The 15,622-nt window shown below is 49.4% G+C and overlaps 2 protein-coding genes across 2 annotated transcripts; one reads left to right on the forward strand and one right to left on the reverse strand.

Moving 5' to 3' along the window:
* Positions 1-2,200: 2,200 nt before the first annotated feature.
* On the reverse strand, positions 2,201-7,032 carry PSMB9 (proteasome 20S subunit beta 9). Its single transcript, XM_058554673.1, has 6 exons — positions 6,887-7,032; positions 4,965-5,032; positions 4,108-4,239; positions 3,332-3,461; positions 2,945-3,086; positions 2,201-2,381 (listed from the first exon to the last, which is right to left on the reverse strand). The coding sequence occupies exons 1-6, from the start codon at positions 6,944-6,946 to the stop codon at positions 2,254-2,256; spliced, it is 660 nt and encodes a 219-aa protein (XP_058410656.1). The 5' UTR covers positions 6,947-7,032; the 3' UTR covers positions 2,201-2,253.
* A 361-nt stretch (positions 7,033-7,393) lies between these two features.
* On the forward strand, positions 7,394-14,961 carry TAP1 (transporter 1, ATP binding cassette subfamily B member). The gene is made up of 11 exons (XM_058554658.1): positions 7,394-8,161; positions 8,654-8,768; positions 8,927-9,057; positions 9,844-10,049; positions 10,448-10,645; positions 11,486-11,614; positions 11,770-11,958; positions 12,543-12,716; positions 12,972-13,134; positions 13,410-13,546; positions 14,329-14,961. Exons 1-11 carry the CDS (start codon positions 7,564-7,566, stop codon positions 14,539-14,541), a joined length of 2,253 nt encoding a protein of 750 aa, XP_058410641.1. The 5' UTR covers positions 7,394-7,563; the 3' UTR covers positions 14,542-14,961.
* The last annotated feature ends 661 nt before the right edge of the window (positions 14,962-15,622 follow it).

Genomic DNA, 15,622 nt, shown 5'->3' on the forward strand with positions numbered 1-15,622 from the left:
AAAATTATATATATATGCTGTTTTTGGGATGGCTTGCTTTTTTTGAATGAACCTTTTGAATCTTGTACCTAGTTTCACTTCCTTCTTTGCTTTTACTACTGTGTTAGCTCAGAGCCAGTTGTTTTTTACTCAACGATAGCTGGCTGATAAATAAGTGTCCTGTTAAACTGGCTCTCTAGGGAAAAAAACAGAGTTCTGACTTGTAGCACTGCTGGTTTCTGTAAGTTAAATACGTCCACCACGGTTAACATTAAGCTACATCAATGGTTAACAACTGCCTTGCAGAATTCCTAACTATTTTACCATCTGCTCTTGTTAGCTAGTAGAAGACAGCTCTAGCGCACCATTTTTTTTTTAATTCATGTTGTGTATTTGTTTTACCCCTCGGCTTCACTTATTTTCTTAACTTTATTTTCTCTTTGCCCTGATTTCTTCTTCTCCTTCTTTTTAAATTGTGCCTGTCCCTGTAAGCTGCTACAAACCCTTTTTGGAACGAGAGACATAAGGACACAATTCTTTGTCCAGTTAAAAAAAAAGATAGCGTTTTAATTTTAAAAGGTTTAAATCTTAGTTCGGTTCTAAAAGTCATTGCTGTGCTGTTCTGGGCGTGTCACACGCATGCGCAGCTCAGAGGTAACAGCTACTCAAGAGGGTTCATACCTAGAATTAGAGAATCCCCTTCTTCACGCTCTCATTAGGGAAATTCCCCTACACTGTCTCACCCACAGGGGCCCCTTTTCTCAGTTTCTCTCATCAAGGGAAAGATGGTTTTTTTCTTGGAGATTTAGCTGGCTGTGCAGCTCAGCATCGCAGGCCTGACTTCGGGGCAAAGCCCTGAGAAGAAAGAGGAAAACAAATTGATAACCACCCCCAGGAGGGTTGCCTCTCCCAGTTTTGACTCTCTTCACAACCCACCTGCTGTTCTTTACTTTTCAGAATCCTCTAGTACTTGTTCTTGTCTACTCTCTAGAATTTCTCATTGTGATCAGTGGGAGAGACAGGCTCTTAAACTATTATTTTAAACTTTAAAATAAATTAAATATCAAGCCTAGAAAGAACTCAGGGCTCTAGTAATTTTAGATTTTTTTCCCCCCAAACCAAACACACACTCCCAAAGGCATAGGATTGTTTTAAGGTACTTTGAAGTTGTATGTTTAGCTTGAGATCCAGAAAGAAAAGCAGTCAGAAGCTTCCTGGGGAGCCTACTAGTATTTCTGTTAAATATGCCTCTTAACTGCTCACTTATTAGCAAAATGGCATTGAATGTCAGAACTGTAAACCATCTTAGAAGTCACTCAATACCTTCATTTGACAGAAGAGGAAATGAGGGCTCACAGAAGGGGAATAATTTTCCTGTCACTCAGGAAGTACATGGCAAAGATAGGACCAGAATTCAGCTTGTTTAATACTGTTACTCAGGCATCTGATACCCACTTCCTAAGTGTCAATTAACGTGCTGGGCTAATTCTTGCAGATTTCAAGGAGGAGATGATATACGAAGCTTGAGGGAGTGGAAAGTTTATATAATGGTAAAGTAAGGGCATATGGTAAAACTAAATCCCAGATCTCAGCTTTTGAACTTGCTTTGACTTTGATCAAGTGACTTGCTCTTTCTAAGTCTCCATCTGTCTTTAAATAGAAGCAGTAATAGTACCTATATAAGGTTTTTTGTTTGTTTGGGTTCTAAGAGAGAAAGTTCATAAGCGTTTAGCCAATGCCTGGCTCAATAAATGTAGCTTTCTTTGGTTATTGTTATTATTCTTTGAAATTCACAAATGCTCCCAAAATATTTAAGCATTTATCATGTATTGATCTCTAATGTGAACGAATGCATTATTAAAGGAATTTTCTCACATGAGTTTGCTGGTGCTCTTAGCTAATTCTCACGTGGGTAGCTGTCTTATCTACCTATCAGTCTTAACTTTGAGGGAATGAATCTCAGCTCCTCACTTGCACCCTCATCCCTTGGGCATCAGAATGAGAATTTCTATTGTTTCTAATATTTCTGAATCACTCCGTACATGATGACCTGTCATGTATAGGGCTCTTTCTAGTATACTACCCACTCCTCCTTCTGAGAAAGATGTTTCAGACCTGAGAACAAAGGAATAAAAAGGGTGTGCTGGTATCTGGGAGGGAGGAAGCCCCCTCCGCTAAGCTTCATCTCCCTGAGTACCCATTTCCCACTGATAGTACCAGGTTCTGTTCCCAGAAAGTTTATTATAAAATAAGGGAGGGAAGTTTGAAGAAGATTCACTCGTCATAGAATTTCGGCAGCTCATTGCCCAAGATTACTCGATGGTCCACACCAGCAGCTGTAATAGTGACCAAGTAGATGACACCCCCACTAGAGCCATCCCGGCTCATGGCCAGAGCGATAGCTGCAGAGGGTTTCAAGTTGGGGAGAGAGAGAGAGAGAATGGCTTAGCTTCAAAAATCTTTTCCTTTCCCTCCTGTCCATATGCCTACTACCACATTCAGACCTCAAAACCCATCTCCTAGAAAGGCACATTTAGTGGTGTGCTGGTAAACCAACTTAAAAAAATAAAAGCCTTCATATGTAGCATCTCCCGATGTCTATGGTCTCAATACTCCCACCATGATCAATTTCAAGTTATAAATAGCTTAACAAGCAGGTCACAAACCCTTGATTATTTAACAATTGGCTCTCATGAGCTGGCCCAAGCCAGCTCCAGCACACTGCCGGTTCTTATGGTAACCATGTACCTTAATTTGGTGTACTCAGAACAGTCCTGGTTTATGCCTTTTGTTCTGAAGTCCCATTTAGGTAAGCATTTATTCTGCCCCCTTTCACTCTCAAAAGTGTTGTCCTTTGGACATTAAATTAAATGGTCACCCATGTATTCCTCTTCCTGTTCTTCATATTCTCCTTCCTTCCCATGTTTAAAAACCCTCCCAGGTACCCTTCCACTTGGTTAGTTACCATCCGTGGTGAAGCGCCTGCACTCCTCAGGGGACATGCCTGGTTTATATGCTGCGTCCACATAACCGTAGATATAGGTGCTGCCAGAGCCACCAATGGCAAAGGGCTGTCGAGTCAGCATTCCTCCCAGGGTTCCGTATACCTGAGGGAGGCATCCTCAGGTCAGACTATAGAAGCATCAGTCTTCTCCTTCCTACTGAGACAAGCAGGTGGTCTCTGCACTCTGCAATGAAGCCCCAATATCTCATACCCCCATTGGTTGAGACCGTACTACGCTTTCAGAGGCAATGTCTTTGGAACTCATTGCTAGAATGACATATGACCTCCATGTCCCTCTACAGGAGAGTGGGGAACCTCAAGGGAGGGAGTGCATTGGGGAAGACTCGCCTGGCCCCCTTCACGTTGGTCCCAGCCAGCTACCATGAGATGTGCAGACAGATCCTCCCGATATTTGTAGGTGATATTCCTCACCACGTTGGCAGCAGCCAGAACAAGCGGAGGTTCTTCCAGTTCCATCCTGCAGGAAATGTTAGGAATAGGGGTCAATATAATTTCCTGAGGTTCCATCCTCCTGTGCCATTTCCATCATTCCTGCCAAGTGACACTTGAAACCTATAGCTGCAATGGTTCAAACTCTGGCTCCCCTCCCACATGTACAGGGGAGCCAGAGTCTCACGCCACCAACCAGTAACAAGATTTCAATTGTTCCCCTCCTTTACTCTGTCCCACCCATTCACCCCCCAATGGCATAACTCTCTCTTGGCTGCAAGGGCCCTGCCCACGTGGGTAATAGCAGATAAGCTTTACTTCCACCCCAAGACCTTGGTTTTTCATACAGTAACCGTCTGATATTTTGGTGGGCAACATCATCCTTTTCTTCCTCATTATTTACATTAGGATAGTGATTTAAAGTTTTCAAACTGCCTTCGCATATGTCATTTGCTTCTCAAAACAACCATCTGGCGAGGTAGGGTAGGTACTATTATCTCCACTTTACGGATGCAGAAACCAGCTTAGAGAGATTCAAGTGCCAGTTGAAAGCTAACAAAAGCAAGAGCTCAAACAAGACAGTGCTCCTGCAACAGGACACGGTACGGGGGTTCACTGCCTGCGGGAGCTCTAGCAGGTGTGGAGTGAGGACCCGAGAGCTTCGAGCTTCATACCCATGGAGCTCCAGCTGGTAGGCGGCCATGTCGGCCACAGCCTGGGCGTCAGCAGCTGAACCAGAGAGGGCACAGTAGATACGTTGGTGCAGGGGGGACAGCTTGTCAAACACTCGGTTCACCACTGCCTCTCTGTCGGAAAGGAGTCAACAGTCATCAACGTTAGAGTTGCAGAAATTTTTGAGGTTAATCGTCCGGTGTTTCTCAAACTTATTTGACAAGAGGACAGCCACATAGTGCATGAAATTCAATGCTTGGATTAAAGCAGGGAGCATAAAAATCGTCTCAAATAAATGAAACACTGCAAGTAATAATCAGAATTAGACTTACTTTCAGGCTTAGATTTTATAATAAAAAATACTAAGTTAAGAATAATGCTCCTTTTATCAATTTTTCTTTGCTATTAACCATCTTGAGGAAGTTATGTGTTTCATGGAACATAAAGTAAGTAATATTGATCTAATCTCATATGGTCATTTTGCATGTGAGGCAATTGGCCAGGAGGGAGAAAGACTCAAAATTAGTTCAACGTGTGAAAGATGAGAAACCAGAATATCTGCTTGGCAGAATCATCTTTTCTATCTAAAGAGGGCCCCTCAAATCTCCATCTCCTATCCCCTTCTTAGACTCTATTCCTTCCAGGGACAGGCCACATAAGCATTCAGGCCCCACATGCTCCTCCATGAAATCAGAGACCTGAGCACCCACCCAATATCTTATTATACTGGCCTTTCTGAAAGGTTAACTCCATTTCTCCAAAGATCCAGTTCACTAGTCTCTTCATGAATAGGTAAGAAAAACACATATTTAGGGCCACTAGCTTCCTTCCCAAAGCAGATACGTTCACTGATACTTACCCCGCAGACACCCGGGAATCAGAACCCACCACAACGCCCCCATCAAACTCTACTGCCATGATGGTTGTCTGCAGAGACACAGAAGATGGAATGTCAGAGCAGGCAGAGCCTTGATCCCCTCATGTTACAGATGAGGAAACATTCCTAAAGAGGAGAGGTAACTGGCTCAAGGGCATTCAATAATTCAGGCCAGAGCTGATTCCCACTTTACAGGATTTTTTCTTCCATCTTCCCATTTTCTCTATTGCCTCTCTCAGCTGCAAGGGAATGTCATAGCCTGGCCGTGGTACGACACAGAAAGAACCACATCCCTAAGTTCCAACCTTCCTACGTGGAATCCTTTCCACTGTAGGGAGAGAGTTGGGGATGAAGCTCCTAGGGGCATAAGCGCTCCCTTTGAGGGAAGGGCTCAGGGGGTACTTCCAAGCTTCAGTGAGGCAGCCCCACAAGTGAATTACCTCTACCACATGTGCTTGTTGTATGTGCAAATGCAGTACAGACCTGACACAGAGCAAGTTACTGTGACCTTGGGAAACAGCTCAGGTCTTTTTTTGGCCCTAAATCCCCCCCCGCCCCCCACTTAATCAGAAGCAAGCTTTTTCAGTTTACTGAACAATGGAGAAAAACATGGAGGGGTAAGTGGTTAGCATGGCCACATGTCAAGGAAGGAGGGAAGCAGCAGGGAGCACATGTGATGGTTTACAATAAAAGTTTCACTTAAGGATTTCTGATCAAGAGGTAAATAGATATCCCAGCAGCCAAGGGAAGAGGGAGTTGATTGGAGAGTCTGAGCTGACTTTTTCAGGTCAAGAAAAGAATTAAGCAAGAGTGAAGGAGGATAAAGCTACACTTTCTCTACTCCTGTTGAGTTGGAAAGAGCCTTAAAGATACTTGGCTCAAATGAGGAAACCGAGTCATAGAGAAGGCAAGTGATTCATCCAAGGTCACACAGAATTAATAGCAGACTGGGACAAAACCCAAGTCTAACTGCCATCCCTTGTTTGGACTTCTACTTCCTACTTGCCACTGTTCATCTGGCAGTGAGGGGAGATTTTCTAACATATTAGTGGTTTTACCGCTATCTTGCTCACCACTTGTCAGTTAGTCTGGCGCCTGGGGATACTGCCCTGACGATGCTTTCTGACATGCTGATTTCCCATGAGTAGAGGGCCAGAGAGCAGGGACAACCCCGTCCTAGAGGTCATTCCTCTATAACAAAGCTGCCCCAAGCCAAGAGTGGCAGCAGTAGTCTGGGAGCAGAAGGTAGCCAGCTTTAGGCTGCCACATCTCCAGGCACCCAGTCTGGACAAAGTCCCCAGCAGGCATGTGGGAGTGGGTAGGGAAGACACAGGGAAGGGAGCATGGCAGCACCTGGGCCATGCAGGCGCATTCCTGGGCCAAGCCAGAGAAGGGCACCATCAGCTCACATGGAACACCCATGATCAGTGCTGGGCTATGAGTTACTCAGGGACCAGTTTATCAAAAGTCTGTGTGATGAGGTGTCCCTTTGCGATCAGCGCCCATACTTCCCTCCCCCAGGTGTTGTCCTACTTCACCCAGGGCACCATTTTCTTATCTCTTTGCACCTTCTCCAACCCCCCTCCCAGTTCAGAGCAGCCCCTCTCTCCAGTTCAGAGTGAAAGCGAAAGCGCTTTAGAACAGCTTCCCCTTGACGTTTCCAGCTAAGAGCCAAAGCACCCCCTTCTCCACTACCCTCGAGTGCCCAGTCCCTTCGCGGACCCCTAGATGATCCCCTTCAGAATACAGATGCCCTATATCATTGTGGGGTGCAAGCACTGGCTGCTACAAGCTATCATCTCCTCACTCTCCTTAGTCTCCGCATTCACTCCTCGGCGCTTCCACCGTCCCCCATCGCTCTACTTCCTCCACCCCTCTGCTAACCCTCAAGCCCAGCTCATTACCCCAGTGTGGACTTCTCCGGCCCGGGGTAAGTCCCCGGTTGGTCCTCCCGCCCGCAGCATCCCGGCGCCGCGCTCCTCGCTGCCTGGGGCACTGGTTTCCGACCTGGGACAGCGCGCTGCGCGCAGCCTACAGCCCCGCCCCTTCACCACGCCCGCCAGGGGGCGCCTGGGTCCTCTCCCGAGGCCGCGCTTCCGAGCGCTAACCTTTGTGCGGCCGATCTGCCCGGAGACAGGTGACGCAAGAGTCCCGCCCTGAGGCTGGGGTGAGAAAGTCCCGACAAGCGGATCCTGCCAGAGGAAGCAAGGAAAGGAGGAGGGACGGCTGTGCGTGATGGACAAAGATGGAGCACCGGGGCTGCTCCCCAGAACCTCAGATCTGATTTCCTTAAGCCCTTTCCCCAAATCATCTGGGCCGGCCGTGTTCGGAAGGGGGCGGATCTAGCGAGCCGGGGACCGCTTTCGTTTTCTCTTTCCACTAAACCTGCTAGCGCGGACGGGCTCAGCCGGTTCCTGGGACTTTCCGAGAGCTCCGCCCCGGCCCGCCCTTCCTCCCTCCCCCAGCCGCCGGTCCCGGCGCCCGCTCGGGCACCGACTCGAACCGCACCCGGAGACTCCGGCCCAGCGGGGACGGCGGAGTCCCAGGCCCGGGCGCGACGCCCGACAGCGCCCGCGTGCCAATGGCCGGCTCACGGTCCCCCGCTCCCTGCGGGTGCCTCTGCCTCTCCCGAGCTTCCCTCGCGTGGCTGGGCACAACGCTGCTGCTTCTCGCCGACTGGGTCCTGCTCCGGCCGGCGCTGCCCAGAATATTCTCCCTGCTGGTGCCCAACGCGCTGCCGCTGCTCCGGGTCTGGGCGGTGGGCCTGAGCCGTTGGGCTGTGCTGTGGCTGGGGGCCCGCACGGTCCTCAGGGCCACCGTTGGCTCCAAGAGCGAAAGCGCAGGAGTCCAAGGATGGCTGGCTGCTTTGGAGCCGCTGGCGGCGGCGCTGGGCTTGGCCCTGCCAGGACTTGCCTTGTTCCGAGAGCTCGCCTCCTGGAGAGTCCCCAGGGACGCCGGCAGCACCAGGCTACTGCACTGGGGAAGTCGCTTCGACGCCTTCGTCCTCAGCTACGCAGCAGCACTGCCCGCAGCCGCCCTGTGGCACAATCTCAGGAGACTTTGGGTGCCAGGAGATCACGGGGGTTCTGGAGACGCGGTGCGTCGGCTTCTGGGCTGCCTGGGCTCAGAGATACGCCGCCTCCCGCCGGTTCTCGTCCTGTTGGTCTTCTCCTGTCTTGGTAAGGGGGGCGCACGGGGACAGAGAGGACGCTAGGGGACTCGGCAGGAATCAACAGCAATGGTCAGTGAGAGAGATTAGTATGCATTCTGGGAAATGTGGATCGGGCGAAGGCGACCGAGCTCGTGTCTTGAGAAGACCACTCCAGTGTAGACGAAAGAGCCCCGGACTGGGTGGGAGTCAGGAGTCGTGGACTCCAGTGCTGCCGCAGGCGTGGCTTCACTGGCCACCTTGGGCAAGTCCTTTCCTCTGGGGCACACACCCTATGATCTCCTAATTAAACTCCTAAAGGTCTGGCGGGGCCACAGCGTCGTGAGTTCCAGGGCGGCCTGTTCAGGTGCAGGGTTGTGTCCTCAGTGTGCTCTTTCTGCCACTGACCTCCGGGATAATGGTGAAGGGTGAAAGAGGGGTGGGTTGAGGCCAGTCTGGCTGGAGCTGACCTGCTCAGACTTGATATTAGTGACTGACCTCTCTCTCTCCTCTCCTTCCCCAGGGGAGATGGCCATTCCATTCTTCACTGGCCGCCTCACCGGCCGGATTCTACAAGATGGGTCAGCCGCTGCCTTCACTCAAAACATAGCTCTCATGTCCATTCTCACCATAGCCAGGTCTGGGCACTAAAGATGGAAGGCTGAGAAGGGGGGACTCTGAAAAAAAGGGAGTTGGAAGTTCGGGCTGCTGTCCAAAGTGCACTTCTCAGGGATACCTGGGACCTTCTGTCTGTCCCCTGAACACACCCTGACCCTCCTTCTCTGTCTCTCTCTAGTGCAGTGCTGGAGTTCCTGGGTGATGGGATCTACAACAGCACCATGGGCCGCGTGCACAGCCACTTGCACGGAGAGGTGTTTCGGGCTGTCCTGCGCCAGGAAACAGAGTTTTTCCAACAGACCCAAACAGGTTTCTCGTGAATCTCTTTCATTACACATCCATATATGTACTCTTAATATCCCCATACATCTTCTTTACTTATAACCTTGATCCCTCTCTCTCACATATGAACATTGTCATTGCTTATTCTTGTTATACCTCAAGGGCAAAATATGACACTCTTTACCTTCAAAAAGCCCTAGTTTTTCCATCCAAGATTTTTCCATAAATGTATCCCTATATGTGTATTTAGATAGAAACTACAGAATTTCAAGCCTGGAAATTTTGAGATCACAGAGTCCAACTGCCTCATTTTACAGAGAGGGAAACTGAGGCCTAGACCCTCAATGCTGAAACTTGCATGGTCACATATGGATAAGAGACGAACCTGGGGATGGAACCCGTCTCTTGATTCTCAGTTCAGTGCTCAGTACAGTTTCCTGCACTGCTTTATATTAGCACCCTCTGTTTTTCTCCAGCTCTGTTATATCACCAGCTTAAACTCTTCCTGTCTATGTGTACAGCATGGGATATACAGGTTTTTTAAGGAACAGAAATCTGTCAGAGAAACGGAAATTCACATGGGCATCAGTTTCTTTACAATTAAATTGAAGGTCTTTGGCCACGCTTTTCCTCTCTAACACTCCTTCTCCCTGCACTGAGATCGCCAAACCTCCCTATAGCCCTAACCTTGTTTTCCCCAGCCTCTTTAGAACACCACGTCGACACCCCTCCCCCTGGCAGCCAGGCTCATTGCTAGTCCCTCCCATCACTCTGCCTCTCACTCACTCCGCTCTCTTGTCCTGAACCCGGCAGGTGCCATCACATCTCGGGTAACAGAGGACACGTCCACCCTGAGTGAGTCTCTGAGTGACCAGCTGAGCCTATTGCTGTGGTACCTGGTGCGAGGGCTGTGTCTCTTGGGGCTCATGCTCTGGGGGTCACCGTCTCTCACCATGGTCACCCTGGTCGCCCTGCCTCTGCTTTTCCTTCTGCCTAAGAAGCTGGGAAAATGGCAGCAGGTATGTCCAGGGAGTCGCCTCAACTTACACAGACTCTCATCTCCCAGACTTGGAGGACTCAGATCCTCTTATATTTCTTTCCTGGCACCCTCACTGATTCTCCACCTTTGTAGGATTGCTCAATGTTGATCTTCATATTCTCTGTCTTCTCTTCTGGCCACAATCTATCTTTAAGAATATGATCACCAGTCTCAAGAATATGATCCCCTATGGCCCTTCTGAGTCATTTTCCTCTCGTCTGTATTGCTTTAGTATCCAGGGGGGATAACTGTGTTTCTTTCTCTTTTCTCCTGTCCCTCTGCCTCTTTCCACCTTTAGTCTCCATTCAGGTAACTCAGGTACTAGTGTCCCTTTGGTTTGTCAACCCTTTGTGACATCTCTTGTCCATGTCTCCACAGACGCTGGCAGCACAGGTGCAGAAGTCTCTGGCAGAGTCCAGCCAGGTGGCCATTGAGGTTCTGTCGGCTATGCCTACAGTCCGGAGCTTTGCCAACGAAGAGGGTGAGGCCCAGAAGTTTAGGCAAAAGCTGCAGGAAATGAAGACACTGAACCAGAAGGAGGCCTTGGCCTATGCAGTCAACCTCTGGACCACCAGTGTGAGCACCTGGAGATGAATGCCTATTCCCTTGTCCCTGAGATGCCTCAATTCCGTTCCCTTTCCCGTGACCCTGCTGCACACTCCTCCACTGGGCAATGGGTGGTTCAGTGTTCTCATCCTAGCATCCTGAGGCTCAATTACCCTACTCAGTGTTCCTAACCCCCTCCCTCTTTTTTAGCCATGCTGGATGGCTTCCTTCCACTATGGTACACAAAGTCCACCCAACCTCCTTTTTAGGGAGATGCCATGTCGTCCAGTTCTAGGGCCTTCCTTTGCCTCTCAGGGAGCCATAAGTTCCTACACCTGGGCCCGCTTCATGCTGGGACTGTGTGGATGTGCTAGTCGTAGCCATGAGACTAGCAGAAGCCAAGAATGAGGGGCCTCTGTGATGGAATTGAAAGAGAACTAGACCAAGAATCAGAAGTTCCTGGCTTGATGCCACCATTTACTAGCGCTGTGACCATGGGCTAGTAACTTGCCTTCTCTGAGACTGTTTCCTCGTTTAAAAAAATGAGAGTGATATAACTTTGTTTATAGGGATCTTGATATGAATATTGATGACATTAGATTCATGAAAGCCTTTTGTGAAGAGCAAAATGCTCCCCAAACAAGGCGATAATGGGGATGGTGATGATGATCATGATGACTTCTATCATGTGTAATTGAGTAAGACTCCATGGGGTCGCTATGGTTCATTCTTTCTGTCTACCTATTGAGCCTACTGCTGTTACTTGGGGGAAAGGGACTTTATATGTCCTTAATGCTAACGATTCTGGTTCTTTGTGCCCATTCTAGATTTTTCTACCACAATCTCTTTTTTCCTGTGGACTCTCCACAGATCTCAGGAATGCTGCTGAAGGTGGGAATCCTATACGTCGGTGGTCAGCTGGTGACAAGTGGGGCCATAAGCAGTGGGAACCTTGTCACATTTGTTCTCTACCAGATCCAGTTCACCACAGCTGTTGAGGTGAGGTCCTTCCAGTCTCTCTATTGCCTTTCCCACCCCGTCCCATCACCATCTTGGCCACTTTCCTTCCATTCTTTACCCTTCTCACATCACATAACCCTGGCAAGCAGATTAGGTCTCCCTGCCCCACCTCACTATTCATACCTCCCCTCCAGGTACTGCTCTCCACCTATCCCAGGGTACAGAAGGCTGTGGGCTCCTCAGAGAAAATATTTGAATACCTGGACCGGATCCCTTGCTGCCCAGCCAGTGGTGTGTTGACTTCCTTAAACTTGGAGGGCCTTGTCCAGTTCCAAGATGTCTCCTTCGCCTACCCAAACCGTCCAGATGTCCCCGTGTTGCAGGTACAACCTACCAATCCTTGCACTCCACCAACCTCACTCTCAACTCTACCATCCTAAATTTTCTTCCTGCCTTCAGCCTGCTTACCACCAGGTACAGGTAGATCCTTCCTAACCCTTCAAAGGCAAAGAGGAGCATCATCTATTCCATAAAACTGCTCCAAACTCAAGAACCAGTTTGGATTTCCAAGGAGAGTGGGAGAGGAGGCTCTAGGGAAAAGACTCTCGCATCCTGAGGAATTGCTGAAGCAAAATCAATGTCTCCAGTCTTCCATCTTTCCTTTTCTTTCCCTTTGTGATTTGGAATGTGATTTTTCTGTTTTCTCATGGTATCTGATATCAAGTGTGGCACAGTGGTCTTTAGTCTTTGCTCTTGTCTTTGCCTCATCTTCCATCTCTACTCCTTGGGGAGGTCTCATTCCTGAGGAACAGAAGTCTGTGCATGAGGGAGGGTAGGAGTTGCTCTGTTTACCTATTTTTCTCCTTTCTTCTCTGGGGTAAGACATCATGCTGGGTAATGAGACAATGCCAGTCTCAAGGTTAGGGGCCTTAGTCTGCCTCTTACTGTGTGATCCTCTGGCCTCCAGGGGCTGACGTTCACCCTACGTCCTGGTGAGGTGACGGCGCTGGTGGGGCCCAATGGATCTGGGAAGAGCACAGTGGCTGCCCTGCTGCAAAATCTGTACCAGCCCACAGGGGGGCGGCTGCTGCTGGATGGGAAGCCCCTTCCCCAGTATGAACACCACTACCTGCACCAACGGGTGAGCAAGAGGTGGCATGGGGGTGGGGGTGGGTAGCACCAAGTAAAAAGAGCGTTCTCACTGAGCACTCTCACTGAGCACTCTAAAGGAAGGGTTAGGGAATCGTAGGAAACCTTGGGTGGAGATGGGGGTGTGGTCAGCAGAGAGAGTGTGTGATTTTGTGATATGCTCTCAATAAAGACTGAGTCTTCAGTCTCTAGACAGCCATACTCCTGTGTTCCTTGTTCTATGACTTTTCATCATATTTCATCCCAGGTGGCTGCAGTGGGACAAGAGCCATTGCTATTTGGAAGAAGTTTTCAAGAAAATATTACCTATGGCCTGATCCAGAAGCCAACTATGGAGAAAGTCATAGCGGCTGCAAAGAAGTCTGGAGCCCATAGTTTCATCTCTGAACTCCCTCAGGGCTACGACACAGGTGCTCTCCCACTTGTATCACCACCCAGACATCTTTACCTTTCCTGAAACCCCAATAGTCTTGCCTTTAATCATCAGTTCCTCCTGCCCCACTGACATCAATTTGAAGTTGTAAGATCTTGTTCCTGTGGCTCCTTCATCCTCACATCCTCAGAACTCCATTCACTTTCCCAGAACCATCCCTATCCAGCTGCATCCATCAGTCCTTGCTCTGTGTGTGTGTGCACGGGGGTACACATGTGGTTGTCCAGCTCGCCCCTTGTCTTGTCTCTGCAGAGGTAGGCGAGACTGGGAGCCAGCTATCAGGTGGTCAGCGACAGGCAGTGGCCTTGGCTCGGGCATTGATCCGGAATCCACATGTACTCATCCTGGATGACGCCACCAGTGCCCTGGATGCAGACAGCCAGTTACGGGTGAGAGAATCATCTTCTTAGTGCCTATCTCCCACCCAATCTTCCTTCCTTCACTCATCCTATGTTAGTCATCCTAACATCATAATTATCCAGACCAGTGCTTGCAATTCTCAGTTCCCATCGGTTACTCCCCAAGATGCCTAGAACCATTTAAAAGAGACTGTCTACAGACTCTGAATCTCTGAAGCCAAACGTAAGGAAGAGACCATCCTAATAATATTAACATTAATTGAGCTTTTACTATGTGCCACACATGCTACTAGGCCCTTTACATGTACTGTCTCACTCATGTTTTCATCATGAATGCTTGTGAGCTGGTTTGTTACCCTCATTGTACAGATGATAATATGGAGGCTAAAAGAGATCAAATAACCTGCTCACTCATCCAGCTGTTGAGTAGCAGAGCCTGGACCCAAATTCAAGTCCACTTGACTTGAATGCTCATGCTCTTCGCCACTAAGTTATATTTCCTTAAAACAGAATATAAAAATTCCCAGTCCATAGGTGCAGAGGAGGGACTATTCAATACCCTTCACTCTTTTCTTATGGGTTTCACCATAGGATGCTTACTTTTATGCCACTGTTGCCACCTCCTGTACACAGTCCTTAATAAATCAAAGATTTCACAGAGAAACACTCAGAAAGAGAATCTTCGATCTCCTTGGGGTTGTTGGCAGAGGCGGCAGTGATCCTGGTGAGGTCTGTCTCAGCTCTGGAAACACAGATGTCTGCCCGGGCTGGGAGAGGTGCCCAGCTCTGACAGAGTCCATGTCTTTTCTCAGGTGGAGCAGCTCCTGTATGAAAGCCCCGAGCGGTGCTCTCGGTCCGTGCTTCTCATCACCCAGCGTCTCAGCTCGGTGGAGCAGGCTGACCAAATCCTCTTTCTAGAAGGAGGCATCATCTGTGAGGCAGGAACCCACCAGCAGCTCATGGAGAATAAGGGACGCTACTGGGCCATGGTGCAGGCTCCTGGCGGGTCAGGCGCTCCGGAATGAAAGACTTCTCAGACCTGCACCCTCCCTCTCCCTCCCTTTTTTTCTCCTCTCTATAGTGGAGAATTTCGGAACAGAAATCTTACAGAGCTGGAGAGTAGGCAGCTGCTTCTAGAAGGAGTTACATCCTAAAATGTAACCCCCTAGATGATGCCTGACATTCAGCCATGAGCGTTACCCCCTCTCCAAACTCCTCTTGATAACGCAGACTTCCTAGAAGAAAACATAGACTTTATAACTCCTTAGTGTAACTGGGTTTAGAGCCAGGGTTGGTGTGGATAGCACCCTGAAAATCAGGAGAAATATTTAGAATACACAGAGGGGAAGATCATCTACTTTCCAATAAGACCAAAGGCATATGCCGGCCCATAAACACCCTGTGGATTCTTGATATTTATAATAAAACTGGTGTTTTGTATTGTGGTTTCTCGCATTTTCCGCGCACCAAATATCTCACACATCTTTTCAGTGTTCTTTTCTGGGTGTCTCCCTCCTTCAGCATCCTCGATGTTTCACAGCCTTAAGTGAGCCATCTTCTTTCTCCCTTAAGTTTTCTATTTCCTATGGTCCACCCCCCACCGCCCCCCCCGGCCCCCGCTAGTTCCCAGGGATAAGCCAAACTGGGATACAGCGCCCTCCAAGGCACCAGCCGCTGCAGCCGGAGCCAGCGCCTTCCTGAGGTGGAAGACGGAGGGAGAGCGCGGCTGGCGGAAGTGCAAGCGCGCGAGCGGACGAGCTGGTCGCGCCTCACCCTTCCCCGCCTCGCCCGCCCTGGGCCTTTCCTGCCGGGCTCACCCGGCTCAGAAGCGGCACCTGCCGGGCTAGTCTCAGCGTAGTGGGCGGGGTTGCTAGTACATCTCTTCCATTCAAGGGAGGGCCACGGTATGTAACGTTAACAGTTGCTGGGCAGATTAGGCCAAAAGAGGATGCAGCGAAAGGCGGGGTTTAGAGGAGTTAAACTCAGCAGTGGTCAGGCAAGCAAGAATTATGCGAGGAGGTGTGGGCAGAAAAGGCAGTAGTTGTGGGTGGCTACAGGTTAGGGAGACTGTTGAACCGAGAGAGGCCCTATGAGGGACCACGTGGA

This window comes from Diceros bicornis, chromosome 14 (assembly GCF_020826845.1).
Source record: "Diceros bicornis minor isolate mBicDic1 chromosome 14, mDicBic1.mat.cur, whole genome shotgun sequence".
NCBI lineage: Eukaryota > Metazoa > Chordata > Mammalia > Perissodactyla > Rhinocerotidae > Diceros > Diceros bicornis.

Coding starts and splice junctions, on each gene's coding strand:
- PSMB9 (XM_058554673.1), bottom strand. CDS start 6,946: ATGCTGCGGGCGGGAGGACCAACCGGGGACTTACCCCGGGCCGGAGAA. Junction 4,240..4,964: donor GATTCCCGGGTGTCTGCGGG/GTAAGTATCAGT, acceptor CCTTTCCGACAG/AGAGGCAGTGGTGAACCGAG. Junction 3,462..4,107: donor TACCAGCTGGAGCTCCATGG/GTATGAAGCTCG, acceptor CATTTCCTGCAG/GATGGAACTGGAAGAACCTC.
- TAP1 (XM_058554658.1), top strand. CDS start 7,564: ATGGCCGGCTCACGGTCCCCCGCTCCCTGCGGGTGCCTCTGCCTCTCC. Junction 8,162..8,653: donor GTTGGTCTTCTCCTGTCTTG/GTAAGGGGGGCG, acceptor CTCCTTCCCCAG/GGGAGATGGCCATTCCATTC. Junction 8,769..8,926: donor TCCATTCTCACCATAGCCAG/GTCTGGGCACTA, acceptor GTCTCTCTCTAG/TGCAGTGCTGGAGTTCCTGG.